General features: G+C 32.8%; 4 protein-coding genes across 4 annotated transcripts; all 4 read left to right on the top strand.

Moving 5' to 3' along the window:
* Positions 1-3,761: 3,761 nt before the first annotated feature.
* Positions 3,762-6,326, top strand: LOC108829986 (zinc finger BED domain-containing protein RICESLEEPER 2-like; the record flags this gene model as incomplete). Its single annotated transcript, XM_018603598.2, is given in 3 exon segments — positions 3,762-3,807; positions 4,228-5,909; positions 5,995-6,326. Coding segments are annotated over 2 exon segments (1,692 nt in total). The 3' UTR covers positions 6,007-6,326.
* A 5,530-nt stretch (positions 6,327-11,856) lies between these two features.
* On the top strand, positions 11,857-12,601 carry LOC108829985 (VQ motif-containing protein 18-like). Its single transcript, XM_018603597.2, has one exon. It carries the CDS (start codon positions 11,857-11,859, stop codon positions 12,331-12,333), a length of 477 nt encoding a protein of 158 aa, XP_018459099.1. The 3' UTR covers positions 12,334-12,601.
* An 829-nt stretch (positions 12,602-13,430) lies between these two features.
* On the top strand, positions 13,431-17,135 carry LOC108829978 (citrate synthase 5, mitochondrial-like). The gene is made up of 19 exons (XM_018603586.2): positions 13,431-13,547; positions 13,645-13,707; positions 13,840-13,881; positions 14,045-14,110; positions 14,191-14,256; positions 14,395-14,508; positions 14,608-14,671; positions 14,801-14,883; positions 14,959-15,011; positions 15,098-15,175; positions 15,288-15,416; positions 15,538-15,580; positions 15,696-15,782; positions 15,942-16,043; positions 16,234-16,341; positions 16,423-16,473; positions 16,550-16,623; positions 16,724-16,775; positions 16,853-17,135. The coding sequence occupies exons 1-19, from the start codon at positions 13,497-13,499 to the stop codon at positions 16,943-16,945; spliced, it is 1,419 nt and encodes a 472-aa protein (XP_018459088.1). The 5' UTR covers positions 13,431-13,496; the 3' UTR covers positions 16,946-17,135.
* A 649-nt stretch (positions 17,136-17,784) lies between these two features.
* Positions 17,785-20,643, top strand: LOC108829982 (uncharacterized). Its single transcript, XM_018603592.2, has 3 exons — positions 17,785-18,415; positions 18,507-18,951; positions 19,508-20,643. Exons 1-3 carry the CDS (start codon positions 17,970-17,972, stop codon positions 20,375-20,377), a joined length of 1,761 nt encoding a protein of 586 aa, XP_018459094.1. The 5' UTR covers positions 17,785-17,969; the 3' UTR covers positions 20,378-20,643.
* Positions 20,644-26,600: the final 5,957 nt, after the last annotated feature.

The raw sequence follows: 26,600 nt of genomic DNA, 5'->3' as shown, positions 1-26,600 counted from the left end.
GAAAATTATGTTAAAGAAAAGGAGAAAATTATTTTCAAAAAATAATGCAAGACTTGAGACTTGAGACTTGAGACTTGAGACTTGAGACTTTAGAGTTAGAGAATAAAGAGTTTATAAACTGTAGTTAGCTTAACTAATTACTCTAAACCAGAGTATAAACTAGACCAAGGCTTCGAATGGTAAAAGCGGTTCAAGCAGTGCAGATCAAGCAGATCAAGCGGATTAAGTCTGGGCATCCGGGTCTTCGGGTCGGGTTCGGGTCGGGTCCTATCGGATCCGAATCCTTCGGGTCCTAGAAATTTAGACCCATATAGGTACCTATAATTTTTCGGGTCGGTTCCGGGTCGGGTCTTATTGGGTCCGGATCGGTTCGGGTCTATAATTTTAATACCTGTAAAATACTCATAATTTTTCGGATCCATATCGGGTCCGGTTCGGGTTCGGGTATTTAAGCTCTGAAAAATATATGACATACTCAAATTTACTCAAATTAATCAATATTTGTCATATATATCTAAATATTTACAAATAACTTAAATTGAACTATTAATAATTAACATAAAACATTTTTGAACTCTAAATTTTATAATTTAAAATTTCATATTACTTAAAAATGTTACAAAATAATAATAAATATTGTTAATAAAAGATATTTCAACTAAATAAAAAATAATATATATATATATAACAGAACACAAAAAAATCATAATTTTGAATATACATGTTTTTAAGTCGGGTACAAATTGGTTCTTATCGGGTCGGGTCTATTCGGGTCGGTTCTTATCGGGTCCGGGTTTATTCGGGTCGGTTCTCTTCGGGTCCAGGTCTATTCTGGTAAAAAAAATTTAGACCCAAAAGATACTTATAAACTTTTGGATCGGGTTCGGGCCGGCTATTTTTGGACCGGTTCCGGGTCAGGTCTTCGGGTCCAGGTTAAAATGCCCATGCCTAAAGCGGATCAAGCAGGAGAAATGCAGATCAAGCAGATCAAGCAGGAGAAGTGCAGATTAAGCGGATCAAACATAAGAGTTACAAAATATGTAGGAGAAATTCGGAACAATCAGAACAAACAGTTATTATAGTTTTAAATAATAAAATCCAAATAAAGTAGATTAAATGTTTAAAATATTATATTAAAATATATCAAAATATATAATATATAAATATAGTACATAAATAACAAAAATTATTGCACTAAATCCATAATGTCACAATTTTAAAATAAAAATTTAATGATATATCTCTTCCATTATTATTCATATTTCAATTATATTATATATTTTTATAATACATATCATAATTAAATATATAAATGAAATATACATCTTTCTTCATAAGTATACATATTTAAATTATATTACTATATATTTGCGTGATACAAAATAAGCATCTCTTACATTAGTATACATATTTAAACTATATTACTATATATATACATAACATATTGAAATATGTATTATATTAAAATAATTATTTTAGAAATTAAAAATTATATGACAAAAAATAATAAGTAGAGAATGATAATTTTGTATTATTAAAGTTGTAAATAAAATAAAGTAAAATATTATATTCATGAAACTAGATATATATATATATATATATTAAAGTTATGTGTTGTAACAAAGTTATCTATTGACAACCAAACAAAAAAAAGCAGACCAACACCACCAAATATTGGCGGATGAGATATGCATGCAGATTTCCTGCTTTTTCCACAAAAAGACAAAAACTATTGAACTGCATGCAGATCTTCCGCTTGAACTGCTTTTACAAACAGAAAATCGTGAATAGTGAATGTACTGCGGGAGAACTGCATATGGCGGGGGAACTACACTTATCCCACTGCTCCATATGGGGATGAGGGGGTTGAAGTCTACAATACCGCATATAAAAATTAAATAAAAAATAGGTAATTATGTTTAGAGATTTTTACTGAATTGACATAAAAAAAAATTATTACTATAATAAAGCACACGTTGTAGAAATTACCACCCACAGAGTTTTATGGATTAAAATGCTTTTGTCTATAGCTATAACAGAAACTGAATTACAAAATTATCATTAAAGTTTTGTGACACATCATTGTTTGACATGTTTAATTTAACAAAAAGAAACTTTTGAGAATTTAAATCTATTTCTTAAACCTGTTGTTTAAAAGAAAATCTACCACAAACGTGGTGTCAGACACTTTATAATAGAAAGTCTATTTATTAAACTTGGTGTCAACACACAAATGTCAAATAATGTTGTTTTATTCTAGTTGTCTTTTTAACTATCTTATATTGTAAGAACTAAATAAGTTTGACCTTTAAATAGGTTGATACAACATTCATGTAGTGAACAAAAAACTCGACTTATATGAGTATCTATTACTATAAAATATGGTTCTTTCTCTCATGTTGACACGTCAGACGCCATATCACAAATAGGGTCTCTGTGACGCCGACACGTGTCCATGAGTTGCTAACGCCGCGTTTCATTAAACGTTACCTTTGTGGGCTTTGTTTTGTGAGTTGAGCGTTGGGCTGTGGAGTTCGGTGTTTTGTCGGCCCGATTGAGTGATGTTGTCGCCAACCCTAATACGACGGAGAAGAAACCAAGGTCCTTTTCCCCGGGCGGTGATCTGATGCCGTTTCCCCTTCTTCACACCAGTCGAAACGGTCTGAGTAAAGGCTTAGTGATTAATCTCATTGATTCACTACCTCACTGCGTCATCTTCAATGTTTCTTCGATCTGAAAGGCGGTGAATTCTTATTATAAATATGTGTAAGTGCTTCTCTCCTTAATCTCATCTTATCTTAGTATCTCTTTTATTTCATACTAATAGATCTGTGTTATGGCTAATTCCAGGGTTTCATAGCAAGCGGCGGAGCAAGCGGGAGGAGGGCTTATGGACCAGGCGACGGGCATATCAAGATGGATAGCCATGGAACAAGTTACGGAGAGTGTGAAGAGAGAGATAACAAAGTCGATTGCTGCAGTTTAAGCTCTCACATGGGAGGTGATAGGCTCTCGGATGTGAGTTTATAAGAGCTGGAATTTTTTTTTGTACGATAAATGGAATGAAGGATTGGTTTAAGTTGATTTCTTCGTGCAAATAGGTTTGTTCTTTTGTCTCCTTCACACCAATTTTCCCCTTTCGCATCTCTTCGTCTCCATCTCAGCAAATTCCAAGTTGTTCTTCTTTTTTTTTTAATTGCATCAATCAAACAGTTTGAACGTCACACTCTTTCCAGTCTTCTTCTTTATTCATTTTATAAACATCAAGTGAACCTTTCTCCCCCTTATAATTCTGATTTACAGAGCCTTCTGGTTTGATTGTTTTTGTTGGCTTATTATTTCTGAACCTCGTCTCTCACATCTGAGAAATCGACAGGGATAGCGCAGGAGTAAGAAACCGAGAGAACGAGATGGAGATAGGCATGTTAAAACGGGCTTTTCACAAACGGACGGAAACGGGCTGTGTGTAAAAAGATTGTCCGTTAGAAGCCCGTTTATATGGCAAAACTAAACGGACGTGGTCGGGTCTGTCCGCTAATTTCCATTTAGTTAACGGGTTTATACAAAATTAAACGGGCCGTCCGTGTAGCCCGTTCATATATTTTTTTTTAATTTGTAACTCAGAAAACGACGACGTTTTAATTTGTAAACCCAGCCTCCTTATCTCATCTTCATCTCTCTCGCTTTCTTTCTGAGCCAAAAAAGCCCTAAAGCTTCATCTCATCTTCATCTCTCTCTCTCTCTCTCCCTCTCCAGCTGCCCCCGTGTTTCGATCTGTTCATAGCAGAACCCTTTTGGGTTTTCTGGGTTTGTGATTTGCTCTTGATAAGTGTTGTTTTGTTTGCTCTTGATAAGTGTTGTTTTGTGTGTAAAATCGATTGGGATCAAGTCAAGTTGCAGAATCATGTTGTTTCAGGTCCTTTAAGTTTTGTAGACTCAGCGTTGTGAGATTGATCTTGTTTTGTTTCAGGTACTAACTTAGTGCTTTAGCTTAGCTTGGCTCGTGCTTTGATCTGCTTGTATTTTGTCTTTTACTTGAAGAAAGTGGTTTGATGTGATAGATAGATTTTGTATAATGGCGACGTTACGGCTGTTTTGAACTTTATTTGTTAATTATATACTCGGTTTTGGATTTGAGATGGACTTGTTCTTTATAAATTTTTTTCTTTAATTTTTTTTCTTTATAATGATCTTGTTCATGTGGTTTTGTTTCTTTTTTCTTAGCAGACATGGACTCTGAATCTCTGCGAATAATGGCACTTCTTGAAGCTCGAAGTGAATACAATGAAATGAATGAGGAGGATGTTGAATTTGATGTAGAAGAGGAGTTGACAGAAACAGAAGCTGAGATTCAAACAGAAGCAGAGGTTCAAACAGAAACACAAGCAACTGCATCAACACAAGCAGCAAAACCTCAACGTAAGCGTCGAAAAACCTCTACTGTTTGGGAAGATTTTGTATTAGTGAGGATAGAAGATGGAACAGAAAAGGCTAAGTGCAATCACTGTGGTTCAGAATTAGTTTATAATAGTAAAACCCATGGTACAAATCAGTTGAAGCGACACTTAGAGAGTAGTTCTAAGATGCCTAAGAAGGTAGATAGACCTGTGTATGATCATTTGGTAGATCGTGCAATGGTTACTGAGGCTATCATTTACCATGATCTACCATTTCGATATGTGGAGTTTGAGAAGGTTAGAGAAAGAGATAAGTATTTAAATCCTGAGTGTAAACCCATCTGTAGACAGACTGCTGCTCTTGATGTCTATAGGAGATATGAAGTAGAGAAGGAGAAGTTGAAGGGGCTGTTGGAGAAGCATCGTGGTAGGGTCTGTCTGACTGCTGGTTTATGGGTATCTAAGCCTCAGAATACGGGCTATATCTGCTTAACTGTCCATTACATTGATGATGACTGGAGATTGGACAATAAGATCTTAGAATTTTGTGAGATGAAGTCTTCACACACAGGTGATCTGATTGCCACTAAGATCTTCGAGTCATTGAAGGAATGGGGTTTAGAGAAGAAGATTTTCTCAATTACTCTAGACAATGCCACAAACAACAACAGCATGGTGAGAATTCTTGCGGGCAAGCTTCAGATGACAAGTGGAAGTGGTGGAGGTCTGTTGTGTGATGGTAAGCACATACATGTGAGATGCTGTGCTCACATTTTGAACCTCATAGTTAAAAATGGCCTGGAGTTAGCAAATAGTCTTCTTCATAACATTCGAGAGAGTGTCAGATATGTGAAAGCATCGCCACAAAGGAAAGAATCATTTGCAGCATGTGTAGAGAGAGTAGGAAAAAGAAGGGGTGGAGCTGGATTGTCACTTGATGTTTCTACTCGCTGGAACTCTACATACGATATGCTGGTTAGAGCTCTCAAGTTCAAGGAGGCATTTGCTAGCATGGAGTCTTATGATCCGAACTATAAGACTAATCCTTCGGTGGCTGAGTGGAACCATGGGGAAAAGATCTGTGAATTGTTGAAGCCATTCAGTGTCATAACAACAGATTTTTCAGGTTCAAAGTATCCCACTTCTAATATCTATTTCACACAAGTATGGAATATACAATTGTTATTGGAGAAATATTCCACTTGTGATGATCTTGGGGTGAGAGAAATGGCCAGAGACATGCAAGTGAAGTTTGATAAATACTGGAAGGAGTATAGTCTAATCTTGGCTATGGGAGCAGTTCTAGATCCAAGAATAAAGATTGAGATGCTTGAAGCTTCTTATAAAGAATTGGATCCTTCTACTGCCAGCTTAAAGACTGAAAAACTCAAGGAAAGTTTGAGTGATCTCTATAAAGAATATCAGAAACTGTCTCAAACAAGTTCTTCAGGGTTTTCACTTACACCACATGAGATTGTCACAGAATCTCCTCTTGAAGATGATTATGATAATGTAAGTGACTTATAATAATTTTAAATAGTCTGAGTCATTTATTATCTTGAAATTGATACTTTTGGTATAAATGTTCATAATGAAGGACTTTTTTTAGTTGGAAAAGAGCATTGGTGGTGGAGCTGGTGATCCAAAGACACATTTAGATATCTACTTGGAAGAGCCAAGGCTAAATAGGAGGGCCAATATAAATTTGGATGTCTTGACTTATTGGAGAGACAACCAACATCGATTTGGAGATTTAGCATCTATGGCACGTGAGATCCTCAGGATTCCGATCACCACGATAGCTTCTGAGTCTGCCTTCAGCGCTGGATCTCGGGTTTTAACTCCTTACCGAAACTGCCTCTTACCTAAAAATGTCCAAGCTCTTCTTTGCACTAGGAATTGGCTGCGTGGTTTTGCTGAATACCATCATGGAGAGCAACAGAGTAAGTGACAGAGATATTGAGATGAAGAGCAACGGAGAAGTCGAGATAGATATAGAGATACGAAACAAGTGAGTAAGATGGAGCATTTTTATATATCTTCTGGTCGGATCTGCTTAAATAAGTTTCCTATGATCAAAACAAGGAAACAATACACATAAGTTTGATATTGTTTATGCTATTTTTTTTTCAGACGAAGTGGTCTTGATTGGTGTTATTTGATCTCCAGATATTGGCATCGTTCACGATTCTTATGTGAATGGAGAAGTACGAGGACTACTTGAAGCTCAAATCAAGAGTATAGATCTTACAACATTCACAACGGTACATAGCGTTATTCATTACACATGTGAATGCTTACTCCATGTCTCTGTATACTTATAACTCTTCTGACTTTAGGCATTTGCTAGGTGAAGAGATAGCCGGGATGGCAGTGGATGAGGTTGAGCAGCTACAAATCAAGTAGATACATCACTTAGACAGATAAGATCCACAAAGGTATACAGAATCTCAAGAAACCATAAGCTTATATTTGATTCTTTTAGTCTAAAGAGAATTTAGAACAGTACCGAATCTTGGAATTGTTGTCTAAGTGCCAGTTCTGGTCAATGCTTGATCAACATTCTGAACTCAAAACAAAAGTACATAAACTTTCACAGTGTTCAATTATCTCAATACAACACTCTCATATTGATTAATTTGAAGGAAAAAATGTTATTGGAAACCACCATAGATCTTGAAAGAAAGATTGTGCCATCAAAATCTTATAGCCCAAGAAATTGTATCATTTGAGATCTTTCACAATATTGTTGTCTTTTTCTCTTTATCTATCTCAGTTGGAGGAAAGTGATGCAGCCCATAATCACAAAAATCAGTTGTACTTAAAAAGATATGCATATGCAGTTGAAAAACAATACTTATATCGTTGACAAAAAAATATACAGACGCAACATTAGAGGCTATATTAAACTGCGCCACAAAAACACATACGAAATCGGAGACTCAGAAACAATGAAAATAAAAAACAGCATTTCGTATGGAGCCAACCAAAACATCCTATCTTTTGTCGGATATGGAAGAAGATAGTAAGATTCACAAAATTCTTAAAATAGCAGGATCGGCCTTACCATTACAACCAACAATAAAACTTAATACTCTCTATAGAGCCAACCAAAATAGAGTTCAACTAAGCAAATAAAAAAATCAACAAACAAATATAATTTGTTGAGAAAACAAATATAATCATTTTAAATAAGTGATATAATCAGAGGATGGAGTAAAAGAACCTGTAATTAACAATATTGATCATTGACCTTCCAAATCTAGAAATAAGCATAACAAAATAAAAATCCAAAAATGAGATACAAAAACCCAAAAATGCAAAAATTGTCTCGCTAATAGGTTGAATATAATAAAACAAAACTCTAAAAAATCATAAGTGAGATAAAGAAATTAAAAATGAGTCAAGCTTCGAGAAAAAAACATTAGGAAAAACAAGATTTTCGAAAGCGGTGAAAACACACCAACAGTTTATTCTCATATTCAAAACAAAGCCGTATCTTAAAGTCATCTCAAATAACTTAATTATAATAAAAAATGTCAATAAAAAACGATGGCGAAAAAATGCATTTCTACTAAATAAAAAATCATTTGTGGAAGAAAAGGATGATGCTAATAAAATAGTAAAATCTTTCTGAACATATATGTATTAATAAATAATATAATTAATAAATGTTAATCTAGTAGTTAATTATATATCATGGAACATAAACAAATGTGATCCATTATAAGTATTTTCCAAATAAATTTCACATCAAAATTATTTTAAACATTAAGTAAATAGTACAATGATACAGTGTAGTATTTTGTGTTTTTAATAAATATTTTAGTTCAAACTTTTTATCTGATCGGAATGTTATTCATTTTGTCTAACAATTATTTTTATTGTTTCTGTAGTGACCTTATAATGAGAGAATAAATTATACGTATTTTATAAAAAAAATAAAAGTCAAATCATCTATCATGTAGTTTACTTAACTGCAACAATTTTGAGGATCAATTTACTGAAATTATATATAAAGTGATTTTATATAATAATTTCTTATAAAATATATAATTGCATTTTAGAATTTAAAAAATTATGTCAAAAATGAATCTACTCGCCGCGCGAAGCGCGGCCCGGCCCTAGTATAATAATATTTTACTAACTTGGCTGATGAAAATTGTATGGCCTCTCCGTATGATTATCTAGGCCTGGGCATCCGGGTCTTCGGGTCGGGTTCGGGTCGGGTTTTGTCGGGTCCGGGTCTTTCGGGTCCTCGAAATTGGGGAGTTTTCACCTTAACTTTCATTTTATTCCATTACAATTGGGGAGTTTTCACCTTAACTTTCATTTTATTCCATTACATTGATTATTCGAGCTAAAATCACAACTAACTCCCTATTTAAAATATCCAGTCGGAAGCTAACTATATACCATCTCTGTTACGTGAAAAGTAAATCATTGTACTCAGAAAAATCCTAAACATGTATAAGAATACAACTTTTATTTTTCTCTCAAAAGTCAGACTTAATGAAACCTTGAGGCGTGTTCAAGTTTTTTTTTGATCAAAGAGCGTGTTCAAGTTATATGCTTAGTTGCTTACATTACTGGACACAAACATACATCTTTTGAAGGTGATACGTTCAAGCGTTTGTTACATTCAGTTCAGCACTTTCTTATATTATTATCTATTACGCCCGTGTTTGGTTTTGTAGGATATCATGTATATGTGGCTGTTTATATTCATTTACAAAAAAATTGTGAGAAGTTTTCAAAACAATTTAATGGCTAAAAACATATTTATATTCATTCTTTTCGGTTCAAAATTAATATTCATTCTAATTGGTTAGATATACAAACAAATACAATCTTTACTTTTCATTTGTATGATGTATATTTAATAAAAATAAATTTTGTATTTTTTTGTTGAACCGAGTATCCGAACAATTTAAGGGTCTGACTAGCGCCTAAATACAACTCCATATTTTTTGTATTTTATAGTTGTTTATCCACCGTAGAATACACACTATTAACATGTTACATATATACATTTATATCAAACAAATTGCTTGAAATATTTTATATTACAAATTTAAATAAACACCCGTGCAGACGCATGGGTCAAAATCTAGTTTATGAGTTATTTGGTAATACTTACTATTTTGTTTATTTATTTTAAACTTGTAAAACTTAGTGTACCAAAAAAAATAAAATAGAATTAGACATTGAATAAAATACTTTTAATTTTCAGATAGTTACTATGTTTATCCGTTTAAGTAATTTAATTTAGTACGTATATATGATTATTTTAGACAAGTACTAGTTATATCAAATATTCCAAAATATAATCCATTAAAATATTATTACTATGCGAAATATAACATGTATTCTAACAGGTACAAGTATTTGGTCCATTTTATCTAATCCTGTCAAATACATAATAATGTCTACCGCAGACAATAAACAAATTCAGTTACTTGAAAGAATGTTTAAATCAGACTTTCTAAAAGTTAACTTCAGTTATTTGGAGATATTGCTATTAAAAAAACTGTAAGTAAAACAAATTCAAATTAGCATCCTAGGGTAAAAAGTCGATTAGCCAAGTCAACATCGCCTAATCATAAAATTAAACATTGCTCCCGCCATCTACCTGATGTGTTTTTATATCAGCTGTGAAAGTTGATGATTTTTTATTTTTTGAATTATAATCAAACCACTGGACAAGTCATTTGTTGTCACATGTCGAAATGTTAATTATTCACTGTATTACACTTTTGCCCTCAAGTTGATCACTATCAAATCATAGGACAAGTTTTGATTAAAGTCTATACTATTATTTATAAAGTGATTTTGCTAATTTGTCAAATTTTCCATGATTTTAGCTAATTTTGCTTATTTGTCATATTTCTATTAGTTTTTAGATTAAATCATCAATTTATTAATTTAGATAATATAAATATTTCAAACTTTCTAATTAATTTAAATAGTATAATATCTCAAAATTTCTAATTGTAATTATGATTATTATTATTTTAACTTTCACAAGATTCTTATTAATTTTAAGCTTAAATCATTAATTTATTAATTTAAATAATATAACTATTTTCAAACTTTTATAATTGGAATTACAATTATAATTATTTAAAACAAGTTAGGATCAATTTTTATTTTCATATGATGTAAGATGTTCTAAACTTTATAGTTTCATTTTTCTAATTCATTCCAAGTTGTTTCGATTATAGTTTTTGACATATGTATTTATGTACTTTGATATTTGCTTTTTAGTTGGAGTTCTATATTTTTCTTCTTTATTTAAGTTTGAAAGACTATGAGCACATTGGTTTTGTAACATGGAGTTCGGAATTATGAATTAGGTATTATGAATTATTTCAGTATTTATTTCACGTGTATATTTTATTACTGTTTAATCTATAAAAAAAATATGCTTCGATATTAAAGTTTAGAGAGTTGTATATGTAATCATGTTATGAACATGTGTTTAATGGTTTAATTTCTAAAACGGCTAAATTAGATATATTTTTAATGAATAATTAGTTTATCATTATATAATTAACCATAAATTAACTTTAATAATAAAACTGTCATTATCTATTTTTTCTTTTTTCTTTCATTAAAAGTAAACTTATGAAATATTAAGATAAATCGATGTATATATTGATCAAGTAAACCAATGAAATATTGTCATTATCTCAGTTTATTAAAAAAAAAGGTTTTCTTCTAAATTATCATTGAACTTTATTTTTTATTTATTTTTATTTATTTTGTTCTCATTTTGTGTGTTTTGTATTTTTTGGTAATTTAATACATGTTTCTGATTCAAAAATACAAAGTAGATTAAGAGAGACCGAAATTTCACATTCTTACTTAACTCTATTGTGTGAAATATTTTTGATACGTAATTATGCTTTCATGGTCTTGCCTCATAGTTTTATAGCATTCTTTTGTATTAAGAAGACGTAAACCGGAAAAAAACTAAAATGATTAAAAATATAAAAAATAAGTTGTATCATGATTTTTAAATTATAATACATATATTAATAACTATTAGTAAAATGATTATGCCTGCATGTGCGGGCAAAACACCTAGTTGATGATTATTTAAATTCGATGGCGTCGATGAAAGAGATCATTGGTTGAGAAAATTACACTTTATCAAATCAGGTTGTTGCCATGTGTGTAATGGAGGTCCATTAACTATTTCTTCCTAAACTTAGTATTTTCATATACATTTTTGATAAGAAGTACTTTCATGTACTTTCGTATTAAGTTTGTAGTTAATATATGTTTGTGACCAACCAACAATGATATTTTATTTAGTTATCGTCACATCCACAACCTTTTCTGTGTATATATTTACAGGCGCAGATAATCCAAAACATTTGCATATCATATCTTAAACAATATAAGAAACCTCAAATCTAATCCAAACAAAATCCAAATCATTTATTTTGTCTGAATGGTGAGAAACTCAATGAAGACTGAGCACAATCTTGATTATTATCTTCCACATCAAATCTTTAATGGAGATTATTCAAAAACTTTGGTTCCCATAAACAAGAACTCCCAAATAGCTACCAAGATCAAGCCTAAGATCCGTATTATTCATATCTTTGCGCCGGAGATTATTAACACCGATGTCAAGAACTTCCGTACACTCGTCCAAAGTTTGACCGGAAAACCGAATATCACCAAAACCAGTTGTAAGAAAGAGACAACGAGAATAAATATTCCTGCGCCACCGCCTCCACCTCGAGAATCAGGCAAAGAGCAAACGGCCGAGCATGTTAACATGATTATAGGGAGCCATGTGGTGAAGGAAGAATGGGGCTCAGGTTCAAACACAAACACTTACTTTGATTTAGATGGTTTTATTGATCTTGATGAAGACGACAACATATTCTCAAGTCGATGGTTTGATCTTCAACAGCAATAAATAAACTCAGTCAAGGGGTTAGGTTATAGTTTTTTTTTTACAACGGTTGGGTTATACTAATATTGTGATTTCTATTAGTTATGGTGATTGAAATTATTTGTTCGATTTGGAATGGTAACAAGTCATGACTTGAAGCATTGACCATCATGATGCACGAGATTGAGACTATATATCATCATATGGGTTAGAGGTATATACATGATGTGTATAGATATACAAATGTTTTCGCTTTGATTTAACTTGGTAGGCTGACTTTGCCAAGAAAAACTAGTGTAGCAAAGAGTTTAACATGTTAGACTGATTTTGCCAAGACTAAGTTTGAGATTTGGTCTCTTGATCATGTAAAATCTCCCATGACATTTGTGTAACACGTTGTACTCAAGCATGCGTGTATTAATGCTTTTGATGGTACTTGTGATTGACTTGCGTTGCGCAAGTTTTTATATATAGAACGCGAGAATGATGAGACTGAGTTGTTTTGCTTCTTCTTTTTTTGCTAAGGAATTGTTTTGTTTCAAAGAGATGATATTTGGAATAAAGTAACAAAGTATAAATAAAAATGTCAATGTCCACGATAACTATAAATTTTTGGATATCATCGTGTTCTTATCACAATAATATATTCCGTTCATTTTTGGATGATATTATAATCATGAGCAATACTATTAGGCGTAGATATCACCAAACTGCTACCTTTATTTTAGGCGTTAGAATAGTAGCGGCTGCTTCGAATCTTGGAGTCACGGAACTGGATGAGGCATAATCCCAAAACGAACCGACCTGAATTAAATATAACCGGATCGGTTTGGCTATTCAGTTAGTTTATTATTCCGGTTTAGTAGTAAGAACTCGGTGTTGGTTTGGTTCTGTTGTATTTTGTAGTACCTATAATGGTCACAGAAACACTTGTTCCTCAGGTTGCAAAAATTTCGTAATCTCTCGTTTGATCGCTGAACGTGAAATCTCAGGTAATAAGATCTCCACACGCTTTCTCTCTTCCCTTTTACATCCCACTATATATCACGGAGAATTTCTATTTTGCTTTGTTTAGTATCTAAAGATCTCATAACCAATCAGTCTTGTTTAGTGTCGCGATGGCTTGAAACCCTAACGGATCAGTCTTGTTTGAGAAAAATGTTGTGATCAGGTGTGAGTTTTGAAGAATGGTGTTTCTTCGTGGCGTATTGGCCATTTCAAGGCTTCGATCTCGAGTGGTGAGTAGATTATAGGGTTTCCCTGTTTGTGTTTTAATTTAACGTTTTAGTATTATTATTATGAGAATCGAATGATGATCGGATCTAATATAAGCAGGTGAAGCAATCTTCACTTAGCAACTCCGTTAGATGGCTTCAGACGCAAGGCGCTTCCGAATTGGTAATTTATGTCTTTTTACGTGTTAATATTTCATTTTGAGATGAATAAGAAGTGAAAAGCCTTTTTTTTATTTGGTTGTTTTCTTTTTCTAATATTATGTGTTGATGTTGGTTTTAAAAAATGACAATGCAGGACCTGAAGTCTCAGCTGCAAGAGATCATTCCAGAACAACAGGTTCTTCCTTGTCTGTGATTCAACTTGTATATTTATTTCCAAGTTAGGGCAGTCTGCATCAAGTGAATTAGCTCTTTTCTTTTCTTTTTTTGTTTGCTGTCTTTTTCATTTCACAACTCTATTTTCATTTGCCGTCTTTTTCATTCACAATTTCCTATTTCAGGACCGTTTGAAGAAACTAAAATCACAACATGGAACTGTCCCAGTGGGGAACATCACTGTTGATATGGTATGTATTCTAAAGGAATCTAGAAGGCATTCTCAACTCATATATATTATTCACTCTACTATATGAAACATTTTTGAAAGGTACTCGGTGGAATGAGAGGGATGACTGGTTTACTCTGGGAAACCTCACTGCTTGATGCAGAAGAGGTATGCATATATATACTTTTGTTCATAGGATATTAGATTATATAACATATGATCTTCTGGTCATAGATTTTTTTTGTTTTTAAAAAAGAGGGATTTTTAAATGTATTTGTGTAACACATGCTCTGATCTTTCTTTCAGGGGATACGTTTTAGAGGCATGTCGATTCCTGAATGCCAGAAAGTGTTGCCTGCAGCTCAGTCTGGAGAAGAGCCCTTGCCTGAGGGTCTTCTTTGGCTTCTTTTAACTGGAAAGGTCGGATTATCTTAGCATTTTTACACAAAAAATGTAACATACTATACAGTTCCTTTCAATATATTATCCTAAAGTATAGTTTTCCCTCTTTTTATTTAGGTGCCAAGCAAAGAGCAAGTTAATGCATTGTCTAAGGAGTTGGCTCATCGTGCCACAGTGCCAGGTTTTCTGTTCACCTCTCCTCTGTCTGTTTTGTAACCTTAGTTCAGATGTTTATAACTTTGTTATATGAAATGTTATGGTTGTTGAAAGCGTGACAACTCTAGCTTATACTTAATAGTATATACTGCAGATTATGTTTACAAAGCTATCAATGCTTTGCCTTTGAGTGCTCATCCAATGACTCAATTTGCTAGCGGCGTTATGGCCCTCCAGGTAGATGGCTCTGTTCTCAACTAGCTTAGCCTATTAGAGAAACTAACATCTTATCTTGTTAAATTGTTGTTCCAGGTTGAAAGTGAATTTCAGAAGGCATATGAGGAGGGTGTTGTTCATAAGTCAAAGTATAAACATTATCAATTTATAGTCTTTTTTTTTCTTGACTGTCTTATAGCAGCTGGTATCATAACAACTGCTCTTTTCCATGCAGGTATTGGGAGCCAACCTTTGAGGATGCCCTCAACCTGATTGCTCGTGTTCCTGTTGTAGCTTCGTATGTTTACCGGAGGTTAGATTTTGCATGCCTTTTCCCATGTGTTTAGCTTCTGGACTTTCTAATTTCTTGGATTGTTTTCTTCCTTGTTAATTTTCTTAAATTTACATTCTAATTTATATTGCAGGATGTTTAAGGATGGTAGCATCATTCCATTAGATGATTCTTTGGATTATGGTGCTAATTTTTCACACATGCTGGGATTTGATAGTCCTCAGATGAAAGAGCTCATGAGGCTTTATATCACCATTCACAGGTTTGTGTTGAGTTGGTTCTAGTATGTTATGATTCTCCATTATTTTACCAACCTTTTACAAAAAAATTTATAGCATCATGATCAAGGATTCTTTTTCTTTTAAACTGTTTTTTTGTCTTAGTGATCATGAAGGTGGAAATGTTAGTGCTCACGCTGGTCACTTGGTATGTACTTCTTGCTACTTGGTCTTGTTCTTGATACATGCTGAAGTGAAATGTTTCGAAATATTTTTAGACATTTCTGACAGTTCTTTTTGGCTGATAATATTTACGCATTTAGGTTGGGAGTGCCCTCTCAGATCCATATCTTTCATTTGCAGCTGCGTTAAATGGTTTAGCTGGACCACTCCATGGTTTGGCTAATCAGGTACTCCTAGCTTATCTATCTCCTTAATATTGTTCAAATCTACAAATATATATAGCAGATATATAGTTCCAAGAAGTGACTCTTACAAGCTGGTAAACTTCTGATATTATTATTCTACAACTGATAGTTAGAGTTGAATCTTTACTCTGTTTGTTCCAGGAAGTTTTGCTATGGATCAAATCAGTTGTGGCGGAATGCGGGGAAAATATATCAAAGGAACACCTGAAAGATTATGTCTGGAAAACGTTAAACAGTGGCAAGGTACAAAAAAATGATCTGCTTTGGCTTTTGAAACTATAGCTGATATGATCTTAGTGAATAATAACAGACCATATGTATTGCTTGCTAGTCATGACATGCCAATTATATTGTATGAGTAATGGATGAGAGAATGGCTTGTTTGTTTTTGAAGGTTTTGCAAGGATTTATAACCAAGCATTTGTCTTTGCAGGTAGTTCCAGGATATGGCCATGGTGTTTTGCGTAAGACGGATCCAAGATATGTGTGCCAAAGAGAATTCGCCTTGAAGCATCTACCTGATGACCCTCTTTTTCAGCTGGTAACTCCTTTTCAAATTTTACTTTTTCGACCATGGTCTTGAATTTCTAGTATTTACACATATCATTTACCAACTCAATAGGTTTCTAAGCTTTATGAAGTTGTGCCTCCTATTCTAACCGAGCTAGGAAAGGTACCTATATTTCCATCATTAATTACTTCATAATAATGATACCAGATTTCTCATTCTCTATGGTTTTATGAATCAGGTCAAGAACCCTTGGCCTAACGTTGATGCTCACAGCGGAGTGCTTCTCAACTATTATGGTCTAACCGAAGCAAAGTAGGAAGTGTACTCTCATTTAAGTGTGACTAGACTTGGACATTCTTTTAGCTGAATATAATGACATTTTTGTGTGTGTGTGTCTGTGTGTCAAATATAGATACTACACGGTTCTTTTTGGCGTCTCAAGGAGTCTTGGAATCTGCTCACAGGTGATACATTAGATCCACATTTAGTACAGAGCATTAGATCCATCAATCTTATCTTCTGGTTTTATTTTTGGTTTCAGCTGATATGGGACCGAGCTCTTGGACTGCCACTTGAGAGACCGAAGAGTGTAAACATGGACTGGCTCGATAAGTTCATGAGCTTGAGCCGCTGAGTTAATAACCTGACGTGTTGGTCAAGATAACCAGCCTTCTCTTCCATTTGATGGGTATCTTTTAGCGCATTTTTTCGTAACGATTATCCGTTTTTCTTAATTTGGAGTTGTCTTCTGAAAACGAAATAATGCCAACAATTGAATAAACGGTCTTTCTCGGATTGCAATACACTGAATTATTGTTCCACAACATTGACAAAAAAGTTAACCTATTGGCTCTCAAGCTTCCATCCATGGATTTGTTTTTATTAGTCTTAAATCAATGAGTAGAGTACGAGGTCGCACACTAAAAACAGAAGAGGGATAGAGCCTACAGGAGTCGTTGAATCCTACTCTTTATCTTTGTGTGTGTGTGTGTGTGTGAATTAAATCATTTAATTATTTAGTGGTGGGTTTAATTAAAATATTTGAGATCATGTAATCAAAGTCATGTACCGTATATATTAGTATTGTTTGAAATTTATGGTCCTATCTTATAAAAATCTTTAATATCAGTTAGGTAATAATCCCGGTCCGGTTGGTCCAATCCTTTCAAAATTAAGCTAAACCAGTTTGTGAAAAGAACCTTCAGTCTATTGAAGGGCCAATACATATTGTGAAAGCCCATATCTCTTTAAATATTACGTCCAAGCCCAAGCCACACATGGATGAAAACGAATATTTCATTTTCACTAACCCTCGAGGGATATTCCGGTCAATAGACCTACCTTCCGCCTTCCTCCCCTTCCGTAGACGGTTGCACACGAAGCAATGCAACTATCAAGTTAGCTGACCCGACCCGACCCCACCCGACCGGCCCGTTATATATACATAGAATGGGTAAAGCAAATGTGAAAAATCTTGTACGTAGGTCTATGTCATTTCATATTTAAGAGAACAAAAATTAATCATCATTTTCAAAAGATTTATATACATAAAGTGTTTCAAAATCTAAAACAGAGCTAGATATATAATTTTCTTTTCTTTTTCAAATAAAAAAAATCCCTAAAACCTGCGACCGTGTTGGTATTTGTTAACGGAGAGGATGGTAAGGGAAGGCGACGCAGTAACATCGAACGGCATGAACGACGACGACTACACTACCAATATTCCCAGTTGCAGTGGTTCTGATAAAAATCGTAACGGAGACGGTAACGGTAATCTCAACCAGATCAGTCAAGTATGGGGAACGTGGGAGGAGCTTCTGTTAACATGCGCCGTTAAACGCCACGGTTCCAAAGATTGGGACTCCGTCGCTAAGGAGGTTGTTTCCCGGAGCTCTCTCAACGCCTCCGCTCCGAGTTGCAGGCTCAAGTATCAAGATCTCAAGCGTCGGTTCCAAGATTCCGTCGACGACGACGACGACGGACGAGGAAACAACGGAGCTGTGGCGGAGGATATAGACGGCGAAATCCCTTGGCTCGAGCAGTTACGGAGTCTACGCATGGCGGAGCTCCGGCGAGATGTTCAGCGATGCGATGAGTCGATACTGTACGGTGAAATCTCTATATCTCCGCCGCTGGATCTGAGTTTTTTTTAATTTTTAAAATTTTAAATTAAAATTTTGAAATGTTTTGATTAGGTCGCTTCAGTTAAAAGTTAAGAAACTAGAGGAGGAGGAGAAAGACGGAGACGATAAGCCAGATCTGGAAGACGACTCCAAGACAGTTAGATCGCTGCCGTCGATGAACGAGTCCAACTCCACGGCCTCCGCCGATCACGAGCGATTAGTCGGTGATAAAACGGTCGAGAATTCGAGTAATCCACATCCCGATCATAAGGCGGCGGCGGCGGCTGTGGAGGAGGAAGAAGGAACGGTTAGTAGAAGATCGGGGATGAGTCACTCCGGCGAGTTGGGCGAGTCGGGAACGTCGACTGTTAATCGGAAGAGGAAAGGCAATATCTACGGTGGAAGCGGCGGTAATATTAAACCGGACGGGAATCAATCACAGCCGTTGATGGAGATCGTTAAACTGATCCGGTCTCATCCGCGCGGATCCGTGTTCGAAACCCTGCTTAAGAGCCAGGTAAGCAATTACCTTATTTTCCTTGATTTTCTTTATTACGTACATTTTTTTACCTTATTTTCTTACGTTACGCGATCAAATTTTCTCCATGCTATTTATTTCCCAATCTCAATGATTTTAAAGTTATAGTTAAAATTAATTTACAAAAATGATATTTAATTATTTATCCTTTTAAGACTGACAGCAATTATTCTCAAAATTCTCTCGCAGTAAATTGCATTCTATTAATAGAATACTATTTTCGTACGAAAATATTTTCAGAAGATGATTTCATTCTAAAATAAAATGTATCTGTATAAGACACATGGCAGCTTCCCGTTGAAGCATGGCTATGTCGTGTGTTTTAGGATATGGTCAACTTATTGCCTTTCAAGCAGCCCTTTAAGCCTAAAAGTGTTTGGACATTAATTGGGCCCGTAGAGAAGAAGCCTATTACTTAAGAAACCTATTGACCTTCAAGCAGCCCTTTAAGCCGACAGTTTTTGGACTTTAACTGGGCCCTTAGTGAAGCCCATTACTTAAGAACGTTTTTGTGTCTTACTTTATCATCTCGCAGGAGACTAACGATTACAAGAGAGTGATAAGGCAGCATATGGACATCAAAACAATAGAGAAGAAGATGGAGAAAGGATCATATGTTTCTTCGAGTCTTTCTTTTTACAGAGAACTCAAGCTTCTCTTCACAAACGCCATTGTTTTCTTTCCTACATCTTCCGCAGAGTCCGTGGCTGCACACGAGCTAAGAACCCTCGTCTCCAACGAGATGAAGAAAACTACTGGAATATCGAGTCATCGTGTCATCAAATCAGAGGGTGGATCTTTAATCTCTAAACAGAAATCTTCTGCTCCACCTCTTGTTGCGTGTAAGAAGAAAACGTTACCTTCTTCTTCAAGCTTTAAACAAAAAGATGAGAAGAAAGTTTCGGAGGAGAAGGATGTGACTACAACTACTACAAGAAGCTCGAGGAGAGCGAGCAAAGGTGTGAAAGTTGTTGCCAAGGATACCAAAATGGGAAGAGCCAAAAACAATAACAAGAAACAAACAGATTCATCAGATGATGATGCTGATGAGAAGGAAGAGACTCCTAAGATAGAGAAGAAGAGAGCTTCAGAGAAGAAGAAGAGTGTTGCTGAGTTCTTGAAGAGAATCAAAAATAACTCACCACAGAAAGGAAATGAAACAACGAGTAAAGATCAGAAGAAGAGTGATGGAAACGTCAAGAACGGTAAAGCAAAACCTAGGGAGCTGAGGAGTAACAGCACGGGTAAAAAGAAGGCTGAGGCAGAGAACAATGGTAATAAGAGCTCATCGAAACGAAAACAATCGAAAAAAGAAGCAGAGGAAGTGACTGCTGCAGCTACAAGAAAACGAGGTAGAGAATCAGGCAAAGACAATCAACAGCCAAAGAAAAGAAGCAGGGGATAAGAACCGATTCGCAAGTGGTTAGCTATTGTACATTTGATATGCCAGATATATTCATCAACCCTCTAAGCATTAGTGTTTAGGAGTGATTCATAGATCTTGTTAGGTATATGTTCTCATAAATTACCCGTTTTTGTTTAACCTATGTTTTTCTTGTTAGATGGTATATGGTTGTAATTTGTAAATCTTACAGACATGTGTTTTTTCCTTGCCTTTGATAGTTTAACAAAGATTCGCAAAACCTGACACTAACTAATGTCTTTGACGGGTGACTTGAGGCCCAAAACAATTAAAAAAAATTGTCATTGTGTTAAGCCCTTTTGCCAAAATTGTACCTATGAAGTTTAGCCTTAAGCTCATCCTAAGAAAATTTACAATCAAGTGAAAATGCTCTGGCCTTGGATTTTAGGATATACAATCAGATGCTTAACACTTATATTCTTATGCCCTAGTATCAAAAAGCTTACGTATGAGTTCTTTTACCAAAAACACTCCCATTTTTTTTTTTTTGCTAAAATATTAACACTCCCATTTTAATGTAGCATTTGAAACTATGTTAGGATTCGATTTTTTCCTACTTATATTATAATTTCTAAATTTTCTTAGAGATACAGTGTTTGATTTGAGCTTTATGATTTATTTAACAAATGGAGAGTCTTCTCTTTATTTTTTTATTTTATGTTCATTTCCATGATTTAAATTAATTATTCAAAAAATCAACAACAACACCAGTGTTTTTTTAAACTAACAACAATACCAGTGTTTTTGAATTACGTTTACGTATCTGTATTCTGTAGTGTATTAGAAAAGTCTTAATTTATGATACGACAACTTTTAGAAATAGTAACAAATAACAATTATCAAATTGTAGATTGTTCTTCTTGAGATAGCGTATATAGTTCATTGTTTTCTTAATAGTATTCTTCACGGAAACTACAAAAAAACAGTTTTTTTTCTACAGATTATTTCACCAGAAATTCACGAGAATAATCTAGTTTCAACGAATTTCCGATTAAAAAAACCGTAGGTTCTATCTCATCAGAAAAAAAATTCGTTGAAATTTTTTCGGACTATATAATGAAATTTCGACGGATAAATATCGGTGAAATTCTGTTAGAGAAATTTTCGACGAAATTCTGACGAACATTATCTGTACGTTTGTATATTATTAAAAAACAAAAATATTTAATATAATATTAAAATTAATTAATTTAAAACAAAATGTATACATATGTTTATAATAAATATTTTGAATTCTTTATATATAAATAAAATAAAATTTAAAATTAGAAAAATATTTTCATAATATAAATATTTTTAAAATCATTGATAATAAACATTTTTATAAGTCTTAAAAACATAAAATATTTTATAAATTCAAGATATTTTGAAACAAACTGAAAACGTTTTTATAAATTTTTTTTTAAATTTTTTTTTAATTGAAAGCATTTTCTAAAAATTGAAAAATGTTTTAGTTAAATCTAAAAACATAGAAAATGTTTTATAACTTGAAAACATTTTTTAAAAGTGAAAAAAAATTTATAAAAATTAAAAAAAACATAAACACGTTTAATAAATTACAACAAAATAATTTTTTCATAAAAACTTAAAACGTTTTATAAAAGCTTAAAACATTTTATAAAGTCATAAAATATTTTTAAAAAACAACAAAATTATAAACATAAAAAAAAATTGAAATCCCAAATCTAACATGTAAAATCCTAAAACTAACAATTCTAGCACAAATCTAACATAATAAATCCTATATTAACCAACCTCACTCATTTCTAACATTCCAATCCCTAAAAAAAATAAATTCTAACATAACACATATACAAATTAACGTATATGATTATTGAGAGGATTATAAATGACTAACATGATTTAAGGGGAGTTTTGAAGAAGAATTTATGGGTTTTTTCAGCTGTTCTTCGTCTGAAAAAAAGAATAAAGATTGTAGAATTAGCTTAAAGAAAGAAATCTATCCGAATTTTTCTATTTTGGTGTTTATGATGAATTGTGTCCATAAATCCGTTAGAATTTTTCTATTTTGGCGTTTCACGAAAAATTACATGATTTTTTCCCAGACAAATTTCAGTTTTTGACGAATATATCATTTTCGTCAGAAATTCATCGAAATATACCACTTTCGTCGATATATACTATATCTGTCGAAAATTGGTCGGAAACATATTCATCAGAAATTCATCAGAAACATATTCGTCAGAAATTTGGATTTCCGACCAATTACATATTGGGATTTCAAAACATAACAAAAATATATTGATAATAGTATTAATAATAAACTGATGATTTTTAGGGATTATACATCGTAAAGTATTTGCTTAAGTATTAAGTGTTAATGAAAAAGGTTATGTATCCGTCGATGCATCCATCGCGAAAATATATATATAAATCTTTAAATAATTGAGGTATTATTAAACATATCATATTATCTACTTAATAAATATTATGGTGATCGTGTAAGTATCCGGTTTAACATTTATTTTGAATATTTTATATTTAAAACTTAATTTTTTCAAAAATTAATAGAAAATTTCTTTTGAATTCCCGACAGAAACATAAACCTCAAATTTATACCCTAAATAGTTTAATCTTCTTCGAAATGATCCGTATTTTGCTGATTATTTCTTACAAAAAAATTCGTTGAAAATTCCTAAGATATTTTTAACGAAATTCCAACGAACGATAAAATTTCATATTTGTCGGAAATTCGTCAAAAGTTCCTCAAAAAATTCCTACAAATATTTGTTCCATCAGAAATTTCGTCAGAAATTAATATGTTTTCTTGTATTGTATGTTCATCTTTGTAGAACAATGTTGAGATCCGTCGATCTACCCGTGATCTTTGTTATGAATTTAGAGATAAATTGGTTGAAGAAAATGACTAATTTTGTCGTGTGCTTGTAAAGAACGGTTTAATCAGCATTTTGAATGTAATATTACTTCTTTCTCATCTCCACTCCATAAATAATAACAAAGTATTGAACCCAATTTTCAGGATATAGAACTTTGAAGCTTGATAGTAGTAATAAAAGTTTGAGATGTAGCTTACCTTAAAATGGTCTTATCTTACGTATTTGCATCATTCCTAAGTTATGTGACTACACGAATATAATATTATAATTTAGATTTTATTTAAATACTAGAAGAGAGGAGTTCATCTGCAGATTTCACTTTTTGATATTAATTTAAGTCTTTTACATGTTAATTAAAAATAGCATGTTAATAAATAAAAAGTCATTCCTAATTTATATTAGTTACCACGATATGTAGAGTTTGGATTTTTAGATTCTTTATCAGATAATTATGTTTTTTTATCAAAGCCAAATACTAATCTATCTACAAAACATAACAAAAAGTTGAATATACGCTTATCACCAAAAACGAAAGTGAGAGACGAGGAAAATTCCAAAGTGCCGAGTTAGTTTCCACTACTAAGCTAGTCCAAAAAGGTCCCATGCCAAATGTTTGTGTATGTTATAACCGCCAAATAATTTTTACTTTTATTCTTTTTGCAAATTTTTTTTCTATTGAATGCAAGAGTTTACGGAACATACAAAAGTTTGCTAGCTTATTCTTAGCGTCAAAGGTAATAACCGAAACAGAAGAAACAAGCACATAAGCATAAGGAGCCCAAAAACCGCTTAGAATGAGCTAAACCCAACCGTTTCAAGGTGCATACATAAACTGAGACGAGAAAGTAAGCTGAAGGTACCCGCTCAAACCACATGTACAAAGCCAATCCTTAGGAGGACAGAAGAAGTTATCAACGCACAGAGACCAAGCAACCGAAGACCAAAGACCCGATCAACCTCTAAGTGGCTCAAACCCCTTTGGTTTAAATAAGAGTAGCAAACCAACATTACACAACAAAGTTTTCTTTGAAGAGAATACTTGATCAGTTGACATAACTGCTCGAGAGGAGAAAGCACATGGATAAAATGGATAATTTTTATTACTAGGTAAAGTCCAAAACGATATAAGTATTGTGGCATACTATAGAATATATCATTTTATTGGGCATCCTTGCGAAATATACAAACTTAATTATGCGATTTCAATGATTGAAGGCTGTTTGCGATGGTTCGCTTCGCTGTGTTCAAAGTTGTTCCACGGACCTCGCACCACTTTCCTTGACTATTTCGAGTTTACTATTCAACACCCTAGTCAATGCTTAATCTATTTTATGTCGGCTTAATATACCAACATGTGCGATTTATAAATGCGTGCGATAATAATGCACCGATATAAAATAATGAACTTTTTGACTAAAATTAATAAATAAATGAACATATACAGTATTCATGTAAATTTACGAAATATTAACAATTTAATAGCGAAGAGGGAAACGGTGAAATGATAAGAGGGAAATTTGAATATGGCTTAATCAGTTACATATAATTTTATTCTTGTTTGATGTGTACTCGTTAATTATATTAAATTAAAATCGATAAACCTAAATTAGCATTTTAATTTCTTTGTGTTTTTCAACGTACTACAAGCAATCTTTGAAGATGATTTTTCAATATATCTGCTGACTATTAAAACCATAACAAAAACACTCTTTAAAGTGTTCTGAAAATGTCGTTTACCATTTAGAAGTTATAGTCGTCATTAGTTTCTTCGTACGTAATTTCCTTCAAGTGTTACTATAGCCAGTCCATTTTGGAATAAGAACTTGATGTGAATATCAGAATGCTCCATGCTTCCTTTTTGTTTTACAGATGTTTTTTATCAAAATTTTACAGATTATTTATTTAAGTCCACCTATCATGCACGCATAACAAAGAAAACAACAGACAATACTTTTTTTTTTTTTTTTTTGAACTTAAGCTAACAGACAATACTTTTTGTTATTTGAAAAAGGGCTAAGAACTTTTTTTTTTTTGTTATTTTCTCTGTTTCAATATATTTGATGTTTTTGAAGAGTTTTGTTGTTTCATAATATATGATGTTTTGCATGTAATTTTAATTTTATCAAAACTGTATAACCAATTGAACTTTTGTTATTTATATTTATAATTAAATAAACTAGTTTAAATTATAATTTAGTGATACTCTTGATCCAAAAATATTTTTTCAATATTTGTGTATTGAGTAAAACAAAGTAATTTGGAACAGTGAGAGTATTTGTTTTATAATATATAGACACAAATACAATATAATAGGTTGTTTATACGACCGCTAACTCTACCTACATATACATGCATATGCATGCTTCAAGCAATGAGATCACGTGAACGACAACAACTGATTATTTATTTTTCTTATATATTCATATAGTCTATTTTGCTGTCAAGAATTTATTTACAATACTAGTTTGAAAAAAAGAATTTATTTACAATATAGTCTCGATAGTTTTGTATTCAACATTAGCATGGTAAATGAATATATAGTCGGAAGAGAAACTAACATTTGTATATACTCCCTCCGTTTCTTAAAGACTGTCGTTGTGACATTTTTCACACAGATTAAGAAAGTTGTTGAAATATATATAAGTTGTAATTAATTATATCTCTTTGACCAATAGTATTTTAAATAAATAAAATTATTTATAAAATCAATGCAGTTTGCAATTAATTTTCAACTGAAATTTAGTACTCCCTCTGTTTTTTAAAGATCCATATTTTAGAAAAAAAATTGTTTTAAAAAGATACATTTTTTACTTTTCCAAAGTATTATTTAATGAAAATCTGTTAACTTCAAAAAAATTAATTGTGTTTATTGGATTTTTATTGGTTAAAAGTTATAGAAAATTGTTATTCACAAAAATCAATGCATTTTTAATGTGATTTCTTAATATATGTGAAAAATCTAGAATATGTATCTTTAAAAAACAGAGGGTGTATAATTTACATTGGAATTGTAAAGTGACATTTTTGTATAACAAGAAAATGAGCTCAGAGTGACACTGATTATGAAACAGAGGGAGTATTAAGTAAGCCTCTTTTCAGAAAAAAAAAACATTTGTATATATTGATGAACAGGGAACGAAAATTTTGAAAGGAACTGTGCATACTTTTCATTTTCCACATTAATTAGCATGTTAGCAATGGAGAATTAATATTATGACAACTGATGAAAAGTCCTCGTTAGAATTGTAGAGAGAAGGTCATAAGATTTTTATCCTATTAGTATATTGACTTAAGAAGTCAAACTTATTATCTTTACCGTATAACTCTTTGTTTTTTTTTTTGAGAAC

Source organism: Raphanus sativus, chromosome 4 (assembly GCF_000801105.2).
Source record: "Raphanus sativus cultivar WK10039 chromosome 4, ASM80110v3, whole genome shotgun sequence".
Lineage (NCBI taxonomy): Eukaryota > Viridiplantae > Streptophyta > Magnoliopsida > Brassicales > Brassicaceae > Raphanus > Raphanus sativus.
This window is presented reverse-complemented; position numbering and strand designations above follow the sequence as displayed.

Coding starts and splice junctions, on each gene's coding strand:
- LOC108829985 (XM_018603597.2), top strand. CDS start 11,857: ATGGTGAGAAACTCAATGAAGACTGAGCACAATCTTGATTATTATCTT.
- LOC108829978 (XM_018603586.2), top strand. CDS start 13,497: ATGGTGTTTCTTCGTGGCGTATTGGCCATTTCAAGGCTTCGATCTCGA. Junction 15,176..15,287: donor GCTTCGTATGTTTACCGGAG/GTTAGATTTTGC, acceptor TTTATATTGCAG/GATGTTTAAGGATGGTAGCA. Junction 16,474..16,549: donor TTCTAACCGAGCTAGGAAAG/GTACCTATATTT, acceptor TTTATGAATCAG/GTCAAGAACCCTTGGCCTAA.
- LOC108829982 (XM_018603592.2), top strand. CDS start 17,970: ATGGTAAGGGAAGGCGACGCAGTAACATCGAACGGCATGAACGACGAC. Junction 18,416..18,506: donor CGATGCGATGAGTCGATACT/GTACGGTGAAAT, acceptor TGTTTTGATTAG/GTCGCTTCAGTTAAAAGTTA. Junction 18,952..19,507: donor AAACCCTGCTTAAGAGCCAG/GTAAGCAATTAC, acceptor ATCATCTCGCAG/GAGACTAACGATTACAAGAG.